General features: G+C 40.0%; 1 protein-coding gene across 1 annotated transcript in view; it reads right to left on the minus strand.

The window, feature by feature from the left end:
* NUP210 (nucleoporin 210) overlaps positions 1-19423 on the minus strand; it is a 154575-nt gene that overhangs the window by 28684 nt on the left and 106468 nt on the right. Inside the window, exons 30-34 of the mRNA XM_089678742.1 lie at positions 18901-19075; positions 11362-11537; positions 10776-10996; positions 10458-10594; positions 7707-7830 (exon numbers count right to left, since the gene is read on the minus strand). Coding sequence (XP_089534868.1) covers positions 7707-7830; positions 10458-10594; positions 10776-10996; positions 11362-11537; positions 18901-19075 — 833 coding nt within the window. The remainder of the gene's footprint in view (positions 1-7706; positions 7831-10457; positions 10595-10775; positions 10997-11361; positions 11538-18900; positions 19076-19423) is intronic.

Consider the following 19423-nt stretch of genomic DNA (forward strand, 5'->3'; position numbering starts at 1 on the left):
TACATCACTGACCTAATATCCAAGTACCGCCCAGCACGCATACTCCGCTCCTCACAAGACCTCCTTCTCTCTAGTTCCCTTGTCTCCTCCTCCCATGCCCGCCTCCAGGACTTCTCCAGGGTGTCACCCATCCTCTGGAACTCCCTTCCCCAACCCATCAGATTATCACCTACTCTCCTCTCCTTTAGGCGCACCCTGAAAACCCATCTCTTCAGGGAAGCCTACCTCACCCCCTGCTAACTTGCTGACCTCCTCCACTCTTCCTACCACTCCATCCCCCACAGCTATCTCCTCCTGTACCACTATCCCATCCCTTCTAGATTGTAAGCTCGAAAGAGCAGGGCCCTCGATCCCCTCATGTTTTGCATTGTATTGGTATTGTTCTGTCACATGTTCTGTCCCCCTTTGTAATGTACAGCGCTGAGTGAACTATTGGCACTTTATAAATACTGTATAATAATAATAACTATGTTGTACCCAGCTAAAAATACACTTGCACTTTAAAACAGGTAGACCCTCAAACTCACAAAAGATAAGGCAACTGGAATGTGTGCACTGGTAACCATTAAGCATGAAAAGTCTGCAATAAACTTTGCTTAATCGATACTAAAGCTAAAAACATTTTAATTCCTCTCTCTTTTTTATTACTTGCTGCTGTATGTCTACTATTATTCTCTTTTTATGAGACTGTTCCAGTTCGTGCAATTCCCTTAATAGCATATTCATTTTCTTTTGCCGTTCCTCATTTAACCTCCACATGTTTATCTTATCATGCTCTCTACCCCATAATAAATTTGTTGAAACTGGTGCATGATCCGATATTGTTGTGACTTCTATTTTGACCTTAACCAATGACTCCAAGAGTGTATGTTCCATTAAAATATAATCTAGTCTTGAATATGTCACATGGGCCGGAGAGTAGAAGTATAGTCTCTATCTCTGGGATGTTTAATCCTCCAGATATCTACTAGTTGACATTGATATAGCATTCTTCGTATTGCTTTCCGACTTCTACTTTCCGCTCTCTGCACATGCAACATTTTGTCAACCTGAAGATCTATGCAGAAGTTAAAATCCCCTGCCACAATCAATTTGCCCATTTTGAAATCCAGAAGTCTTCCCAGTATCTTCTTAAGCTAGGCCTCCAGAATTCTATTGGGGCAGTAAATATTTGCCAATGTACACTCAATCTCTTGTAATCTCCCCTTCAGAAACAAGAACCGCCCCTCGGGATCCTCCAGCCTCTCCTCCAACTTAAATCCTAAATTCTTAGCCATACCAATTGCCACTCCTTTAGCCCGCTTGGTAGGTGAATCCGCATAATACCAGGTTGGGTAATAACTAGAATATAATTCTGCATTTGTTTCCTGTAATAAATGTGTTTCTTGTAAGAATGCTATTCCAATAGATCGTTGCTGTAATTCTCTGAGGATCTCATGCCTTTTTCCCAGTATATTCCATCCCTTAACATTATAAGTCATAAAATTGACCTCCTCCATCTCTCTTGTAAGTATATTTTTTTTTCTTCTCTTACTCTCTCTCATCCTCCTACCCAGGGTACCATCTTTTGAAAGGAGCAATCTCCTGTATTATTCTAAAATGTTCATGTTCTGAAAAGAAAACTGATGGTACAGGGAAATCAGACTCCTTATAAATGCGTATATTTATCCATTTTTTTTCCCAATAGGTGAACTTAGTCTTTAATTAGCACTTGAACACAACTGATACATCATGGGCTTTAATGTCAAATTTTAAATGATTGAAGATGGGACGGCATGGTCTGTGAATAAAAAGCTAGAGTAATATTTCTAAATTACCAGGATGACACAAACTGATTTTGAAAGCATAAAAAAGTTAAATGTTTAAAATTCCATATAATAGTTTTTTTTTTTCAAACTAATCAGAGTTTGAAAGACCCCCCCCAAAAAAAACTATTACATGGAAAATTAAACATTTAACATATTTTTTTATCATTTCAAAATCAGTTCACTGTGTGATCCTGGTAATTTGGAAATATTACTCTAGCTTATTATTCACAGTTCATGCTGTACCATCTTGAATCATTTGAAATTTGACATTAAAGCCCGTGGCGCATCAGTTATGGTCTAGTGCTAGTTATAGGCCAAGTTCACCTTTTGGGAAAAAAATAATAAATTCACATTTTGGCAGAAAAAAAAGCGCATTTATTATTTTTTACCCAAGAAGCCTGCAAAGCATTGCACCCAAAATCAGTGGATTGTTGATGCAATGTCAGGTGCCTGCAGACAAGCCCTACAGCTTTCAGCCTGTACCTCTGTATGAGCTGTCAGTTTGAAAGCTGCAAGGCTTGTGAATCAACTACGAGGGTGCTTATCAGTGCCCTTGCAGTTCATTGAGAGCACCAAGCCAAGTATTTTCGGTCTTGAAGCACCCCACTCAAAGTCTTGTTTCACATTACTGTGTGTCATGGAACGAGCACAAAATTGCGCGCATTCCTGACACCCAGTTGAATGTGCTGCTCTTTAGCTGATGTGCAGGGAAGCAATTAATTCTTAATGGTGCACCATTCGTTGGCAAATGTGTATTTTGGTGCAGACAGATTTAAAGGGGAAGAAAAAAAAAAAAGGGTCGGGGAGTTCTTTCCCTGTGTTTCTGCAGATAGGACAGCCCACTGAAATGAAAGGGCTGCCCTACATGCAACAACACATATGTGAACCAAGGCCTTGTTCAGATGTGAGGTTGTGGGCGGTAAAACTATTTTGAGCTGATTTTATCACCCCAAACTGTTCCCCATTTAGCTGCAGCAACTGGTGTTGTACACATGCAGTGGCTGTGGCTGGATGTATATATCCCCCAGGTAAAGGGGGCTGTGCTTCAGCCATGCCTCAACTGTGTGCATTGCTCACAGTTGAGGTGCGGTGATGCTGCATTTAGGGAATTAAAACAGGTAGTGAGGAGAATACATACTGCATCTTAAAAGAGATCTATACCACTTTTCAGAGGATCTGAAGTCCTTGTTATTTCAAATAAGCCCCCCCCCCAAAACCCAACAACAACAAAAAAAACAAAAAACGACTCCGCTACAATAATCATTATTTGCAAAAAGAACAACAGCTGAAAGAAACAATCCTATGCTCATGTGTTCATAACCTGAGCCAATTTGGTAAAAACAACAAAATTAGGGAAACATATAATGTTTGAGGGATGGTTTTCAAGTATAAATAATCAATATTTTCTTGACGGAATCACCCACACTTAACATTAAAATTAGATTGGGAGGGTTCAATCCCATGTGATTTTTTTCAAAAAGAAATGTATTGTTAATATCCATTATGAATCAATATGTATACGATTTATTTTCTTTTAGGAAAATGTTTACTAAATTTTGAAACAGTGACTGTGCATAGTTGTCGGACACCTATTGGAGTAACTTTACTTTTTTCTGGAGGTGCTGAAAGTTAATTTTATTAATATGAAGAATGCAAATATAAATCAAGGACATTAAGAAAAACAACCTTGGTACTAATAGCATCTCAAGCTTAAATAAAGTAATGTCTGTCATGGGAAGGGAAAAAAAAAGTTAAGATTTTTATATAATGTTGTCCTGTGCAGAAGGTATCCTTAAAACGGTATTAAACCCAAAACCAAAAATGTAATATATTGCAGCTTACTAATCACTAAATGTGGTAGCTGCATTCATTTTTATTTTCTGGGCTTTTCCCCTCAATTTTCATCTGGTGATCTGGCCAGTAAAACACCTCCTATATTAGAGTGCCCCCACTCTGGATGAAGGGGCACACTTAGAGAGCAGCATTGTCAGTCAGGGAGAGGGGAGTGTTAGATGTAATAGCAGGTTTAAATACACTAACAAACTGAAGCCTAATTTCAGTTCACACTTTATAATCAGTTAAAGCAAACCGTTTTCTTCCTCTTGGGATGGTTTTACATGAATAAAACATGATCATTTTAATCACCCCTGCCAGTGTTAAATGGTTTGTCTCATCCATTTAAACTGATACACTCTGCTGGAGACCATGTGCTTTTGAAAAACAACAGACTTGCTGGTTGGATCACCAGAAGAAAATAGAAGAAAGAGCCTAAATGCAGAAGAAGAAAGAGAACCTAAATGCATTAGAAGAAAAGTAATGCGGCCATCATATGCAAGAACTGGTAAGCTGCAATATAATAAATGCTTGCTTTTAGGTTTAATACCACTTTAATATACTCCTCAGTCCTACTAAATATTCCCTTCTCTAGCGGCACCTCAAAAGCTCCTCTTAGCCAGCACATTATAAAGCATGTTGAATTCCAGCAATCAGTGGAAGTTCAATAAAAGACCAGGAGCAAAAACTGGAGCAGCTGTAGGACCCAGTCTGTAACCTATGTATAACATTACAAACAGGATGAAAGAAGATGACATGGGACGTTATATGGGTTTGTATAAATCAAATCTGTCTGTAGATAAAACAAAACGAGGAAAACAAAAATGGGAAAACACAGTTAATGAAATTTTCATGATACCCACAGAAATTAAGAATTTAGTCGCTGTATCATGAACTGGCAGCAAAAGACAAAAAAGATCATGATACACATATGTATAATCTCGTCATTAGCTTCTCTCAGGAGAAAGCAACTATGAGAAGTAGGAAACAAAATCCAACCCAGCCCCAGTCCCAGGAAAGCTCAGCCAGAAGGATACTAATTTAGGTATGACCTACAGTTCTATGAGCGTATTTTCTGATCCAACCATAAACAGCTTGACAGAGCGAACATCCTTAAATGTCTATGGACACCTTAATGTAAACTTGCAAGGATAGATATGGAAGCCTTTTCCCTCAACTTGTTTTTAAACGTCAGATACTTTTAAAATCAGAAATAAAAGTGTACCACTCAAAATGAACCCATGCACTAAAGCTCATCTGCTATATGATGGTTCCAGTTTGGCTAGTTCCCCGGGTAAGCATTGAGGACTGAAGGGAAAAAAACACCTGCACCCCTGAATGAATTCCAGTGCTGCAGTGATTCTTCTTTTTTTAAGTCTGGACTTTAAAGGGTGCAGGCTCTAGGGCTACCACCCCAATCCTATCTTCCTCATATTATGTGTGTTGCCTGACTGCACTGACTATATGCTTGTTATACGTCAGTGTTCAACTAGATAGTGAAGCCAGTGACAGGGACAGTGACCACTATGACATGAGGGGAGCTCAGAGTACAAACTATTTTTATGGCAAGGAAGAGGTAATTTTTTATTAGCAAATATGGTAGTGATGAAAAGTTGATTTACGTAAGGGTTCTTTTTAATAATAGATTCTCTTTAACAAAAAAGCAATAAAGACAAGAAATAATGCAGAAATAAATATTATGTATAACAGAATCTGAAAGTTAGTGATAAATAAAACATACTGCTGAGGTATTTGTCATAATAAAAATGGTCTTAACCACTCGAGTCCCCCATACTGTTTTAAATGGTGCTGGGAGAGAAGCTATTCATCGCAAAGCGGTTTCAAAAGGCACAGGGAATTAGCAACTCCTGCAGGCTGTGGTGGGGATTGAACGAAATCAGAGAGCTGGCATCCAGCACTAAGCCGAGGAGCTGAAACAATGAGCTCCTGGGCTTCTCATGTATCTAAAGATCACTTCATCTGAGCTTCCTCATAGTGTTTACATTGAGAGTGTGGCAATGTAACCAGTGATTCAGACTTCCTTTCAGTACAAAAGCTCAGACAGAGCTGCTGCAGCTCTGTCCAGCGATTCCCTGCAGCAGGAACTCATGACTACAAACCCATAGAACGTCCCATGTCATCTTCCTTCATCCGGTTTCCTGTAGTCATGAGTTCCTGCTGCAGGGAAAGGCTGGACAGAGCTGCAGCTCTGTCCAGCCTTTCCCTGCAGCAGGAACTCATGACTACAGTGATCTATTGCTGGTTGATTGAAAAGAAAAAAAAAAAAAAAAAAGATGATGCAGTCATGCTAATTTGTGCCCTCATCAACCCAACTTAATCTTATTGTTATGCTGACAATTCACGAAAACTCCCCCCCGCATGCATCACAATTTAGCATCAAAAGTTGAATAAAGCTCTCCTAAAGTAAGATGGATAGGTTCACTTTGAGCTTAATCATTCCGCTAAGTTACATTTAAAAATTAAGTTCCCCATATTTTTGTAGGTAACAAAATGTGCATTTATTATTTTTTTTGTTTCTGGAGCCTTTAAAACATTGCACCAGTGATGAGCAGATCGCTGGTGCCATGCAGGTCTCCTGCAGTGTATCTGTGTCCCTGTACATCGTACAAGCAAGCAGGTACTGGCAGGAAGACTCAATGAACTACCACGGCACTCCACAACACCATGGTAAGTTTATTGAGAACTACAATCCAACAGCCGCTGATGCTGTCATGACTTGTATTGTTCCCATTCACAGAATAATTTACATTTTTTTTTTTTTTTTTTTTTTTTTTTTAATTGTGACAGCTCAGTCAGACCATTCAGAACATGTTACACCCTGAATATAGGTGTAACATAACATGTTGCGAAAGGTGAACTTATCCTTTAAGTCATACTAATGTGATGTCACTTTAATCAGCAGACTTTAATTATATTTTACAGTAAATATACAGGAGTGCACAAATAATGTAAAATAATGCGTTGGGAAAAATGAAAGAAAATGCATTGTTTTTAACAATTTTTCCCAATAAAAAAACAAGGCAATAAAAATATATGTATCCAATTTTGCTACCAATTTAAGGCTCTGTTCACACCAATGGATTTTTAGTGCTTTTTGCAGAAATGCACTACAGTCCATTTAACATGGTTTCCTTTGGAACATGTTCACATCTATGCTTTTTTGAGCTGCTGCGTTTTTGGAGAGGGCCATGGACTTTTTCTTAAAAAACAGCATTTTTGGTATATTAGATTTCAATGGAGAAGATGCTACAATGCATGGTAGTGCGTTTTTGTTGCATTTTGCATCTTTATTCTGCCCAGCAAAAAACAAAATTCTGCTTTAACAAAAACAAAAAAAAGGAGCTGAACAAAAACACAAAAAACGCAGTAAAACCACGTGAAAAACGTGTCTAAAAAAAAGCAAAACAAACTGCAAGAAGCACCGGAGAAAGCACCAAATGCAAAATACATATATGTGAACCAAGTTAAAGCCCTATCTGTTCTGAGGGGGGAAAAAAAGGGATTTAGGGGGCAAAAGGACAGAGACAAAAGTGGATAAAAGACAGATTTACCTTTTGAACATGTTACTCCCATTTGTAGGTTCCTCTCCCTGCTGTCACATTAGAAATCAGCCCAGCTGAGGACTTTGTTTCCAAAGCTGCATCAATTATTCACAGGGATCAGTGGCTGAATAAACTACAAGTCCTGTCTTCCACTGCAGCAGACAGATCTGTAGTGTCAATAGAATGAAAACATGCTTGTAGTCCATTCACACTTCCTACTGCTCTGAAACTACAGAGGTACTGCACAGAGCTGTATGGAAGAGTCTGTGAGAGCCTGGCATTGCACCTGTTATTCAGTGATTGTGGTTGCCCTGCAGGCTCCTGTGAAAAAATAATAAATGCACATTTTGTTTTCAGCAAAAATATATGCATTTATTATTTTTTCATAAAGGTAAAGGAATTCTGATGGGAAAACTGCAATTTTGGTATGCCGTTAATGACGCCTGCCTAAAAAAAGACAGTTTAGCAGGAAAATTATACCAGAAAGATTTGCTATATTTACCTTTCAAATTGTTGTTATTTTCTCCAATTCCAACAAGCAACTTATGTATACTTCCAGCCTGCAAGCTCATTTTCTCTCCATTTGTATTTACCACACGTGTTATCAGAGGAGAACGTATTAACATCTAAAACAGACAAGAATCAAGATATAATGCTGTAACCAAATACAGACAAAATATTTTTAGATATTGATTCCAGAAATCATAACCTATTCTATATGAATTAGTCACTGGGGTGCAACATTAAAACAGGCGGGTGCAAAAACACATCAGAAAGATCAAAAGAGATACTGTCCAGTAGGGTGTTCACTTATGCTGTTATCTCAAACAATGGATGTGGGTTCCTTTAAGGTTTAAAGTCTTCATGCTACCATGCTGTGTCACCGTTCTCCTGGCAACTCTGCTTCAGGCCTGAGCTCCTCTCACCGCCCGCCGCTCCCTAGCAACCACAGAAGCTTAGAGGAGCATCTCCAGGGGGAGAGTGACTCAGCATGGCCGCATGAAAACTTTACAGCCTTAAAGGGGCTCACACCAATTGTTTGAGATGACAGTAAGTGAACACCCTATTGTAAACATCACAAGTGCGCTGGCTGGAATCCAAGCATTTAAGAGGTTCAAATGGATGCACAACATGCGTTTTATGATCTTGCACTTAATGTGAGTCAAATAAATAAGGTGAAAGCACTGTGAGCACTAAGGTGACACGAGTGGAAGCTTATTTGGTCACAACTGGAATGTCACTGGTTTTTGGTATCATTAGTGGAAGACATACAAGTTATGTGCATGTATTTCATTAGATGCAAAGATTTGGCACTTGTATAGTTTATAAGGTGTGAATGTGAAATACACAGACTGTACCAGTTATCAATAAGGACATCATTGATTATACAGACATTGCATCACTTTTATTTTGATTGAGAAGGACAAGTTCCCCCCATACACAAATATTGTATTGTGTCTATTTAGTATACATTTATTTGATTTTTTTCTCTTTATTTGTTGCACATACATGGATTGTCATTACATCCGACAGGGTATTTAGCTACATATCATATGATAGCGCAGCTGCATTCACAATTTGCAATTCAAAAGACTGATGTATGTGTGAACAACATAAACCTATATGTGATTGTTAACTAACCAGGATAGACTGATATTAGGCACATGTTGGACTAGAGATGCTGGCAGCAACTGACTAGCAAAAATAATCATAAAATGGAACACTCATCGCCATGTACATCGCTTCCTCGATGTCCAAAACATTGCAGAATCTCACCCGTAAACAAGGGAGCAGTGGCACAAAGCTGCATTACAGGTTAAGCCAGCGAGGGAGAAATGCCCTGAAATTAGGCAGCTGATTTCTTTGGTCTCCTAGCTATCCAAGTTGCTGCTTGTCTAACTTACTCTATACCAGCCTAAGTAATCAGGTTTAGTTTTTACTGTGTTCTTATAAACGTTTTACTGGTGCATTGTTAAAGTGATTCTAAAGCAGGGGTGGGCAAACGTTTTGACTTGAGGGCCGCAATGGGTTCATATATTGGACCCGGGGGCCGGACCAAGTGTAGATGAATGATGTGTATGTGTCATCCATAGTAAGTATAGTAATATTCCCCATAGTAATTCATCCCCCATAGTAATTCATCCCCCATAGTAATTCATCCCCCATATAGTAATTCATCCCCCATATAGTAATTCATCCCCCATATAGCAATTCATCCCCCATATAGCAATTCATCCCCCATAGTAATTCATCCCCCATATAGTAATTCATCCCCCATATAGTAATTCATCCCCCATATAGTAATTCATCCCCCATAGTAATTCATCCCCCATATAGTAATTCATCCCCCATATAGTAATTCATCCCCCATAGTAATTCATCCCCCATATAGTAATTCATTCCCCATATTAATTCATCACCCATATAGTATTTCATCCCCCACAGTACTATTCCCCCCCATGTAGTAAGCCAAGTCCCCCCTGTGTCAATTCACTTACCTTTGCTCCGCGCGTTCCTCTCGCCGTGTTCCCGTGCCGTTCCGGTCTTCAGGGCGGACTGTGAGAGGAGCCTAGCTCCCCTCACGTTCCTCACGCTGCCCCGCCTACACACATTCTGACAGCCGATGTTTGCCACGCTCCGCGGGCCGGATTAAAAGGTCCGCCGGGCCGTAGTTTGCCCATTGCTGTTCTAAAGGTTTCTTTTTTTAAGAAAAAAAATAACAAACATGTCTATACTTACCTGCTGTGTGCAGTGGTTTTGCACAGAGCAGCCTGGATCCTTCTCTTCTCGGGTTCCCCTCGCAGGCTCTCCTGACTCCTCCCTCCTGTTGACAGCTTGCTATGGGGGAACCCGCTGTGCTTTGTGTCCATTCACACAAGGAGCCGTGGCTTGCGCCCCCCCCCCTTTTCTCATTGACTTACTGGCTTTGATTGACAACAGTGGGAGCCAATGGTTCTCGCTTCTGTCTCAGCCAATGAGAAGAGGGAGTTCCGGAATAGCCAAGACTCCAATGAACATCGCTGGATCCAGAGAGGGCTGAGGTGAGTATGGGGGGGGGGGGGGGACCTGGGGGGATGCTGCACACTTAAGGTTTTCTACCTTCATGCATAAAATGCATGAAGGTAGAAAACCTTGGGACTTTTGAATCACTTTAATGGTGATGCAGCCACCATTACGTATTGTAGGGACACATACATTTATACACTCATATATGCATTACATTTAGTTGTAGATTCATTGTATGGCTTGTTACCTCTCGGTAAGACTTAAGGAACCCAGGAATTTCATAATAAACAATCACAAATCCAGAATCTTTTGCTAAAGCAGCACCTGTTCTGGGATCAATCTGAAGAGTGGAGATAGAGGAAGAACTCCATGTTCCAGCCAAACCTGTCAATAAAGAGTACATGCCGCATAATGCTGTTACTAGGAGTATAAAATATCTTTATACTGTAAAAACAATAAGCACTGTTAAAGGACCAGAAGTTCAAAAGGTAAGTACCAAACTCCTGTATCACTTCACAAGTAGGTACACACATACTCTAATGCTGAGATGTCTTTAATAACTCACCTTTTTGACTGGCAACTGTGCTTCTAAAACAAATTACATCACCAACCACAACTTCTTCCTTTATACTAGGGTATATACTGTGCTGGATAGGCAGTGGTATATAGTCCGAGATTCCTGGGTTCTCAGCATCCCACACACTTAATATAGTGTATCCAACATTGACTGTGCGCATGACAAAGCTGTCATTTGTGGGTCCCTTACCAATTTGTACAAAATCATCTCTGAAATTAAAGAAAGAAATATAAAATTTACAGACGAGTATTAAATATCACCAAAAAAATAAAGTTCTGCAACATTGCCATCATGTGGTTTGAAGAATCATATTCTTCCTAAAATAAAAACAGGGATTTTATGCGGTCTTCGAAAAAGTAATCTTTGTAACAACTTTAAATACCACACATGGAATACCAAGAGATTTCTTTAGGTGGTAAAGATGGTCAAAAGTGTATGTGTTGTTTATGAGAACAATCAAAACAAAGTAATTGTAGTTGGTTTGCACTGAAGATTGCTTAAAACATTACTAAGTTAAAGTGCATTACCCCCCCCAAGATCCAGATGGTCAAAAAACAACCAAAAAAGCACTTACCTGTTAACTGCAAACCTGAGAACAGAATTCTGAGCATGAAAAACTTCCCCAGTGTTATCATGGAAATGGGCTGAGAAATGCAAGGTTATTCCCAATGGAATTGCAGTCAATAAGGGATTATTTTCTGTTTGAAGGACAGGGCTAGTTACAATACGCATATATGAAACTGGAGATACCTGTAAAAAGAAGAAATAGCAAGAAAACTTGAGCCTAAAAAATCCATGAAGAATGCCATAAACCTGCAGCTACATTTGCTTTACTGACTCTCAAGGTGGATGTATCTGTTTTTGTAGATAGTAAAAAAAAAGCCAACATATCTAAAATCAGGAAATTTTATTTACCTGTAACACATTTCACAGATGAGCTCTGTTTCTTAAGACAGGAAATTAAACCATTACTTCTGTGCAAGGTAAATATAACCTTTGCACTAAGTGGATGTACTTTTGATGGTCATTGAATGTTGACTGATAGTATCCCATAGTGGCTAAAGATTTATTCCACTATTCCATAGAGATTACTACCGTTGAGGGGACTCCCCACGGGTTCAAGGGTTCCACTTGATCCCTTGCAGTCCGATGGGGATCGTTACATGTTCATGTAGAATTATATGAAAAATATGCAAGTCAACATACTGCACATTACACAAAATGTATCATGTGAATTATGATAATATGTACAGTTACACCTTATTGATATGCATATCATTGTGGATTATAATTTCTTTTCTTCTTTGAAGAATCAAAGCTTATCTGTGAAACATATTACATCTTTAGCCGCCGTTTGTCTGTGATAATCGTTTGTGTAATCTGTGATAGCTAACATGTATTAAACAATATAAAACACCAGGCAGTTTTGTTATGGAATATAATGTATGTACATGGGAACATTCTATACTCGTGAATTAACGTACGGAAAAACACTCGTGATGGAATAATCTTCATTTTATATGATCTTTGTATATTAAAATTGTAAACAAAAAAATCATGATTTTTTTAAATATATGGTTTGCATGATGTCCCCAGGTGGCCCCGCCCCTTACATATTTAAGAACTGTCAAACCACCGGAGCAGGCAGAAGGCTGGAAGCCATTGTCAGAGGCGGAGCCTTTTTTTTTTTTTTTTTTTAATTGGGTCGGCGACGGTGGGCATCGTGATTGATGTTGGATCTACTGCAGGGGGCATTCTTTTAGTTTTTTTCTTTTAATAAAGGACTTGTCAAAGACTGTGTCCTGTATTTTTTCACACTACACTTTTTGTTTTTTATGAATGAGTACCCTATACTCATTCACATGGGGGGGGCTGGGATCTGGGGGTCCCCTTGTTACAGGGGGCTTCCAGATTCCGATAAGTGCCCTGCCCGCAGACCACCACAACCACTGGCCATGGTTGTGGCACTGCCCCAAAGCACACCCCCATGTTGAGGGCATGTGGCCTGGTATGGTACAGTGGGGGGGGGGGTGTAATGGGTGCTCGCGTTCGCTCGCCCCCCCCCCCCCCCTTTCCTGACCTACCGGGTTGCATGCTCGGATAAGGGTCCGGTATGGATTTTTGGTTTTAATTTTGGCATGGGAGTTCCCCTCAAAATGCATACCAGACCCAAAAGGCTTGGTATTGATGGGAGGGGGGACCCCATGCTGTTTTTTAAATAATTTTCTTAATTGCCAGCAATTCTTCTACATTCAGCTGTCAGTAGGGAACCCCGCTGACAGCTGAAATATTAACACATGGTTGTCACTACTAAAATACCACATGATTTGATAAAATAACTCATGGTATTTTAGTACGGTTTACTTTTTTCTGATCTCCGGAACGGATTAATTGGTTTTTAATGCATTCCTATGGGAAATGGCGTTTCAGTTTACAAATTTTTTGCTATACGAAAAGTCCTGCAGAACGAATTAAATTCGTAAACCAAGGTATGCCTGTATGTTTGATAATTTGGAACAAAACTGACAATTCAACCCCCCCCTTATGTTGTGATTTAGATTGGGATGCATATGGTATGTGGTATTTACACATGCCAATTATGGAGCCCGCATCTTTATTTTGAAGGCAGTGAATGCATTTGCCAAACACTATTTAAGAACACCAAATTAGTGACTCATATTTTTAACTAAAAAACAAACAAAAAAAAAAATCAGGGAACAATCCTCTAGAAGAAAGTAATGGCTGTTCCAAAATGATTCTCAATGCAAATTTGGCTTGCCTCTTCCAAATACTTCAGGAACATTTTCGCCCAAGAAAATGCTTACAAACTACTCTCTTGGTGGTATATGACCCCAGATCGTGTGTCCAAGTTCATCGCATTGGTTCCTCCTAAGTGCTTTCATGCCTGTGGGAGAACGAAAGCACTCTTTCATGGTGGTCCTCCTGCCCCAAGGCTTCTCGTTTTTGGACATGGGTCTACATCGATCCCATCACTGACTGCAAACCAGAAAAGCCTGGTGGGGTTTGTGTTCCAGGCTGCCCAGCAAACCCTGGAGAGTGCAAACAACCATTTCTCAATTTCACAAAAAGTATGATACAGGATTATAAACCTAATGCTGCATGAGAGGCTCACCTCCATTCTAGAGGACACCCACACTAAATTCCTCAAATGTGACGGCTATCAATGGCAAAGAGCAACCTTCATTGACTGGTGCACCCCATTGTTCTCTTTAGCTTCAATCCTTATGTGCTTTTTATTGTCGTAATCTACAACTTTGCTGGTAGATGCAACTGTGACACCATAGTCCCTGTGCCTTTCTTTGCAATATTTCACTTTGCCTTTACCTGCTGTTTATTCTTTATTGTAAAAACTAGAAAAACCAATAAAACTCTTTGTATGCTTTGTAAGCAAAATCAGTTCAATAAACACATATATAGGTCAAGTTAAACAAGGGTATTTTTATTCAGCGTTATTATGGGGAGCAAGCACAAACAGGTATTTTAGCTTTGGGTTGATCCCAGTTACAAAGCTTTGACAGTGGTGTCTTGTTAATGGAGCCCTCAAGATACAAGTAGCCAGTAGGCTAGCCATCTGACCAACTTATGTTTATGTGCAGCTCACTACCGAGGAGAAGAGATAAGGGATCTGGGGGCAGCAGAAAGGGTGAGGAAAAGTAGTTCCCCTGCTTTGATGATCTGGATTTGAACCAACAGGACTCGAGGTATGCACTGAAAGCAAATATCGCACCTCTCAACCTGCTCATAGAGCCTGACTGACAGCATAAATAGCTCATGCCTATTGTTTGGCAGAGCAAATCTCCTCTTGGCATCATGTAACTACTACCTATGTTCCTAATTTGTGCTTCTGCAGGGATACCACAACTTAAGCTGCAACTCTTGAAATAGGAAGCAGGACTTTAGAAGACGATTTTTATGGTGCAGTCAGTGTTTGTTTTTGTAAGCAATTGTATTTGATGTACAAATCAAGCGTTTTACCAATCAACTATGTCCTTATTCTAGTGCTAATCTGCAAATTGATGGATTTAAAAAGCATTTACAAAAATATGAAAGGCTAAATGCAGTTAATTTGAAGCCATAAAAGCACATATCAACTCCAGACTGGGATTGCTTTATGCAACCTTTAAAACCTAAAAGCCTGGTGAAGTTCTGTTGAAAGCTATAGTCTAAACTCCTATTAGGACCTATATTCAGCACGCAGTATGGAACTGAGGGGACTTGAAGAAAGCTTGCCTGAAAGATCTATGAGGGCTCTGCTTCATGTGTTGTGGTAAGTTGATACATTAAACATGTACCATTCATACCAGTTGAAGATGCACTTAGGGACAACTGTACACACTAATGCTGTGTAAATTATTGTTGGTTATAATGATCAGACTAAAGTTTGTAAGCTAATAGTAACAGTTTTGCCACAGCGAGAGATGACTTTTTTAAATGGGCCATGACAGTAGGAGGCACTGTGATTGGATGCAAAGGGCTGAGGTCTTTGGGAGCCCATCCTACCAGCTCCCAATTATTGGCAGTTGAACATGACCTGTAACAACTCGGGTCAAATTTCTGAGGACGCTGATGGAGCACACCCCAGAACAAGACAGTGTAGCATATATGCGGCAGATGGGCATTAAAGCCCACCCACCCTGCCCTTGTATATATGCATATTGCTGTCATAAATTGATTAAATATCCATATAAATAAAACCCAACGCCCATCATAACTGACTGCCTAATGCTGTAAGACAAGATATGTCATTAAATGTCACATTTTCCATACCAAACAGTTAACACAAATAATAGCACTGCTCTGAATTTTGCAGCATGGGTCAATAATTTGGTCAGTCACTTTAAAATCATGTGCAGTTATGTATTGTTCCATGTTTTTTATCATAAAAAAACATCAGTGGAAGGCCGTGTAATTGACACCTAGGCCTTCAGTGATGTCCTACCTGAATTAATACAGTACACATGGCAGTTGGATGCTGATTGTGTTTTTTCTGTACTGTGTTACAGTCTGTAACACACAATACAGCACCCAATAGCCATGTGACACTGTGAAAGAGCCATACAGCACCTGCTGTGTTGTGGTCATCAGAACGATGAGGATCATATGAACATAGTAGGCAGTCTGGGAACTCTTTGGATTCTATCCAGATCAGTGTATCGATCAGTTTCACTCCCTCACTGTGTGAGGCCTGGCCACCCGCTGCAAGGATTAGTCCACTCCGCCGCCTGACATCAGTCTCTACCTCAGCCTGCAGCACCAGCAAGTACTGAGGTAACAGAGCAGCTCTACATAAGAATCGATCTGCCAGTAAAGGCATACAGTAGGTGGTCAGCCAGAACAATAATTTGTGCATGTGCACATGTGGCGCAGGTTTTTTTTAACTGCATCCGAAAACAGAAAAAAGTCCCTTCTCTGACCAACCATCCAATGAAAAGGATGTAGAAACGCCGACATGATTGTACGCCAGCTAGATGCCCCCAGTGTCGCCAACTCAAAATTCGATTGGTTAAAGTTTTAGCTACAGGCACCCGCACTGTTGATTCTGAAGGGCTTAAGGCAGATTTCTTTGGCGCTTGCAACACATGATGACTATCATGGCTGAAATATGATTTAGTAAAAGCTTCAACATAAATATACTCCTGGAAGCAGTGAAAGTCAGTGATTATAATTTTGGCAGTATTTAGACCAGCAGAGAAGGCCTTGTTGGCCCTGATGGCCTACCACTGATTTTTATGCACATAACAAATGTGGGTCAGTCTGTGCACAGAAGAGATTTTCAAAAATGTTAAAGCCCACTGTTAAGGAAGCATTGCTATTTAAATCAGAAAATCTGCAAATAGTTCAAAGCCTCTTTCACCTATTGCTGTGGTCCTCGTAATGGTGTTCGGACTTCAATGAGATAGGTATACATAAAGTATCAATAACCCATTAGGAAGTACAAGTTGTGTGATAGAATTCTTAGGAGAGATTATATAAAATTATATGACTTGTTGCTTCCGCATTTTGTTTGGTCAGTGGTATGCATCCTGCAGGGCACAACAGTGAGGAATAGTTTTCTATTGAACAAAGTGAACTCTATGGTTAATCTGTGGCACCCTCTTTATGTATTAGCAATGTGTTTGATGTATGGTTTGTACTGATCATCTTGCCATATTGGGGGATCTGTTACCATTTTTTTTTTAACAGTTTGTCTTTCTCGAAGATTTAGACTCTGTAGAACAAAATGGCGGCAGCTGCAACTTATGCCACACTATAACTGTACTACTGTTTATTAAAACTATTTTCATTAAGAAAATATACATTAAAATTACCAATAATGCACCCAAACAAATAAGAATACTTAATTTTTGGGCAAAATATAAAAGATGAATGGATGCAAACTGTCCATCCTCAACACAGTGTGCATCCTTGCAATAGCAAAAAACTACAATTACAGTCTGGCTTTTACTTTACAGGAGGTTCACAATGGTGGTGGAGAGATCTCTTTTAAAGGGATTTAACCCATTCTAACACAGTTTCACGCATTAAGGTCTCAGCCAGTACAGGTTGAAAGGCAGAGCTCACCAACGAAAGCGGTGCATTATGGAGGAATTCTGGCTGCTCAGTAGAATCCTTAAAAGGCAAGAACACCCACTACTGTCCTAGAGATTTCTGTGTTCAGATGTGTCACTGCCAGAGACAGAGTGGGACCACTGTTTGACAAACTCCTTCTCAAAAGGAATAGATTCAACAATTGATCACTCCCAAAATGCACAGAGGAACACCTCAAAGCAGGTGTAGTAGTAAGATCTTTGATGCTGTAGGGGCTCTGAAAAACCCAAGACTGAGTACAGCAGGCTGATTCTACAGATGCAGAGGAGTATGTAGTACATCTTAACAGCAAAATACTGTAATTCCTCAAAGGCAATCCTTTGTGGGGACCCTGAATCTGAGTGAGAGATGGTCACTGCGGCCAGAGGTGACCAAAGTCACCGCAGAGCATCTGAAAGCCAGAGGTGACAAAGGTCGGCCTGTCTTCAGCTTGGTAGATGCATGGAAGATGGTCAGCAGATACTCACATCCCGGACATGCCCCTTTAGAACCACTTTATAGGCAAGGTGAACTCTGAGACAATGCCAGTGGCAGCAACAGTCAAAATCACCTAATGTGGAACCCAGGGCCTGCATGTCACTTCCATGCTAGCAACACATTGTGCAGTCCAGCAGAGTCCAGGAACGGCATTCCAAACTGAAGATGAGCCAATCTGATCTAGACTGCTGCCATGTTGCAAGAAATCTTGTTTGAAGAAAAATATGGTTAGACTTTTCCAGAGCTGATGAAGAAATGTCCATTTTCCTTGGACACTAGCAAAAAACTCAGGCTGTGAAGTGAAGGGGTTATACTGGGCTGCCCTGCAGATTTTTTTTTGTCGCTCGTGTCAAATCCTCCTGTAGGCTGTAAGAATAACCTACAGTATAGGACTTCCTGTGTTTCCTCAATGGACAAGAAACAAAAATTACATTTCTTCAGATACTTCCACACTCTAAGAACTGGTTTTTATAGCGGCCTGTGTCCCTGTTACAGAATGTTCACTGGCACTTATTGTAGATCAAATAGTCTATGTAGGTAATTTTTCAACAAAACCAATCATAGTCACAAAACCAACCTATTCTCTGAGGGAACCTAGGCCTGGAACCATGCACTGACAATGAATGGTGGGGCATTTTGAAACATTTTTTTCATTGATTTAATCAACTCACAGTGTTGACTCTAATGCAGCTCTACTGTGCCTTGGTAAATCAATCAAAACTACAGATCAAAACTACAGCCTGGCTGTAAAGAATTGTCTCAAGCAGTGGCTTTTACAACAAGCCTGGAAATGAATAACATTTTGTAACTATAAATGATGTCACTATTACACACTGCAGCAACTGTGCCTCTGTCTGACTAGTCTAGCTTGGGATATGTACATCACAGCTGATTTAATGTCCAACATAAGAGAGCTAGCTTTAGACTTCCAATGCAAAATGCAAGAGTCTACCCCAAACCTCATATAGGAAGCAAAGCATTCTGCAAACGTAGCATGACTTCTTAACAAAGAAATTCTATACATTACCTTAACAGAGACAATAATAGTTTGGTTGATTCCAAAAGGCTCCTGAGAGTTGACTTCCATGGTGGAAATACCAGTAAAAGAGCCCGATGTCAGCAGACCATTATCATCAACCTGTACAACAGGCGGTTTTTTTAGGCCATTCAATATTTTGTAGCTAACAGTTGCTGTTCGGTCTCTGTAACCAAAAAGATATTTTGTAATAAATATACTAATGCCAATATGACACATATAAAAAAATCTATACTGGCTACTAGAGATGAGCGAATCGAACATGACGAAGTGGAATTCGTTCCGAAGATTTGGAAAAATTCTATTCGCGACGAATCCGAAGATTAGCAAACTTCGGATGCACGAATCGAATTTTCCCAAAAATGGCGGCGACATGTGTGGCCACGGAGAAAATGGACAGAGAAGATGGGGCGGGGATCTCTGGGAAGGCGCGCAGACAAGGCGCGCTGACCCATAATGCATTCATGACATGTGATCGCATTAGCCAATCAGCAGCCAGCCAGCACTATAAATC

Source organism: Staurois parvus, unplaced genomic scaffold (assembly GCF_062004578.1).
Source record: "Staurois parvus isolate SC_StPar_1 unplaced genomic scaffold, SC_StPar_1.0 ptg000209l, whole genome shotgun sequence".
Classification (NCBI taxonomy): Eukaryota; Metazoa; Chordata; class Amphibia; order Anura; family Ranidae; genus Staurois; species Staurois parvus.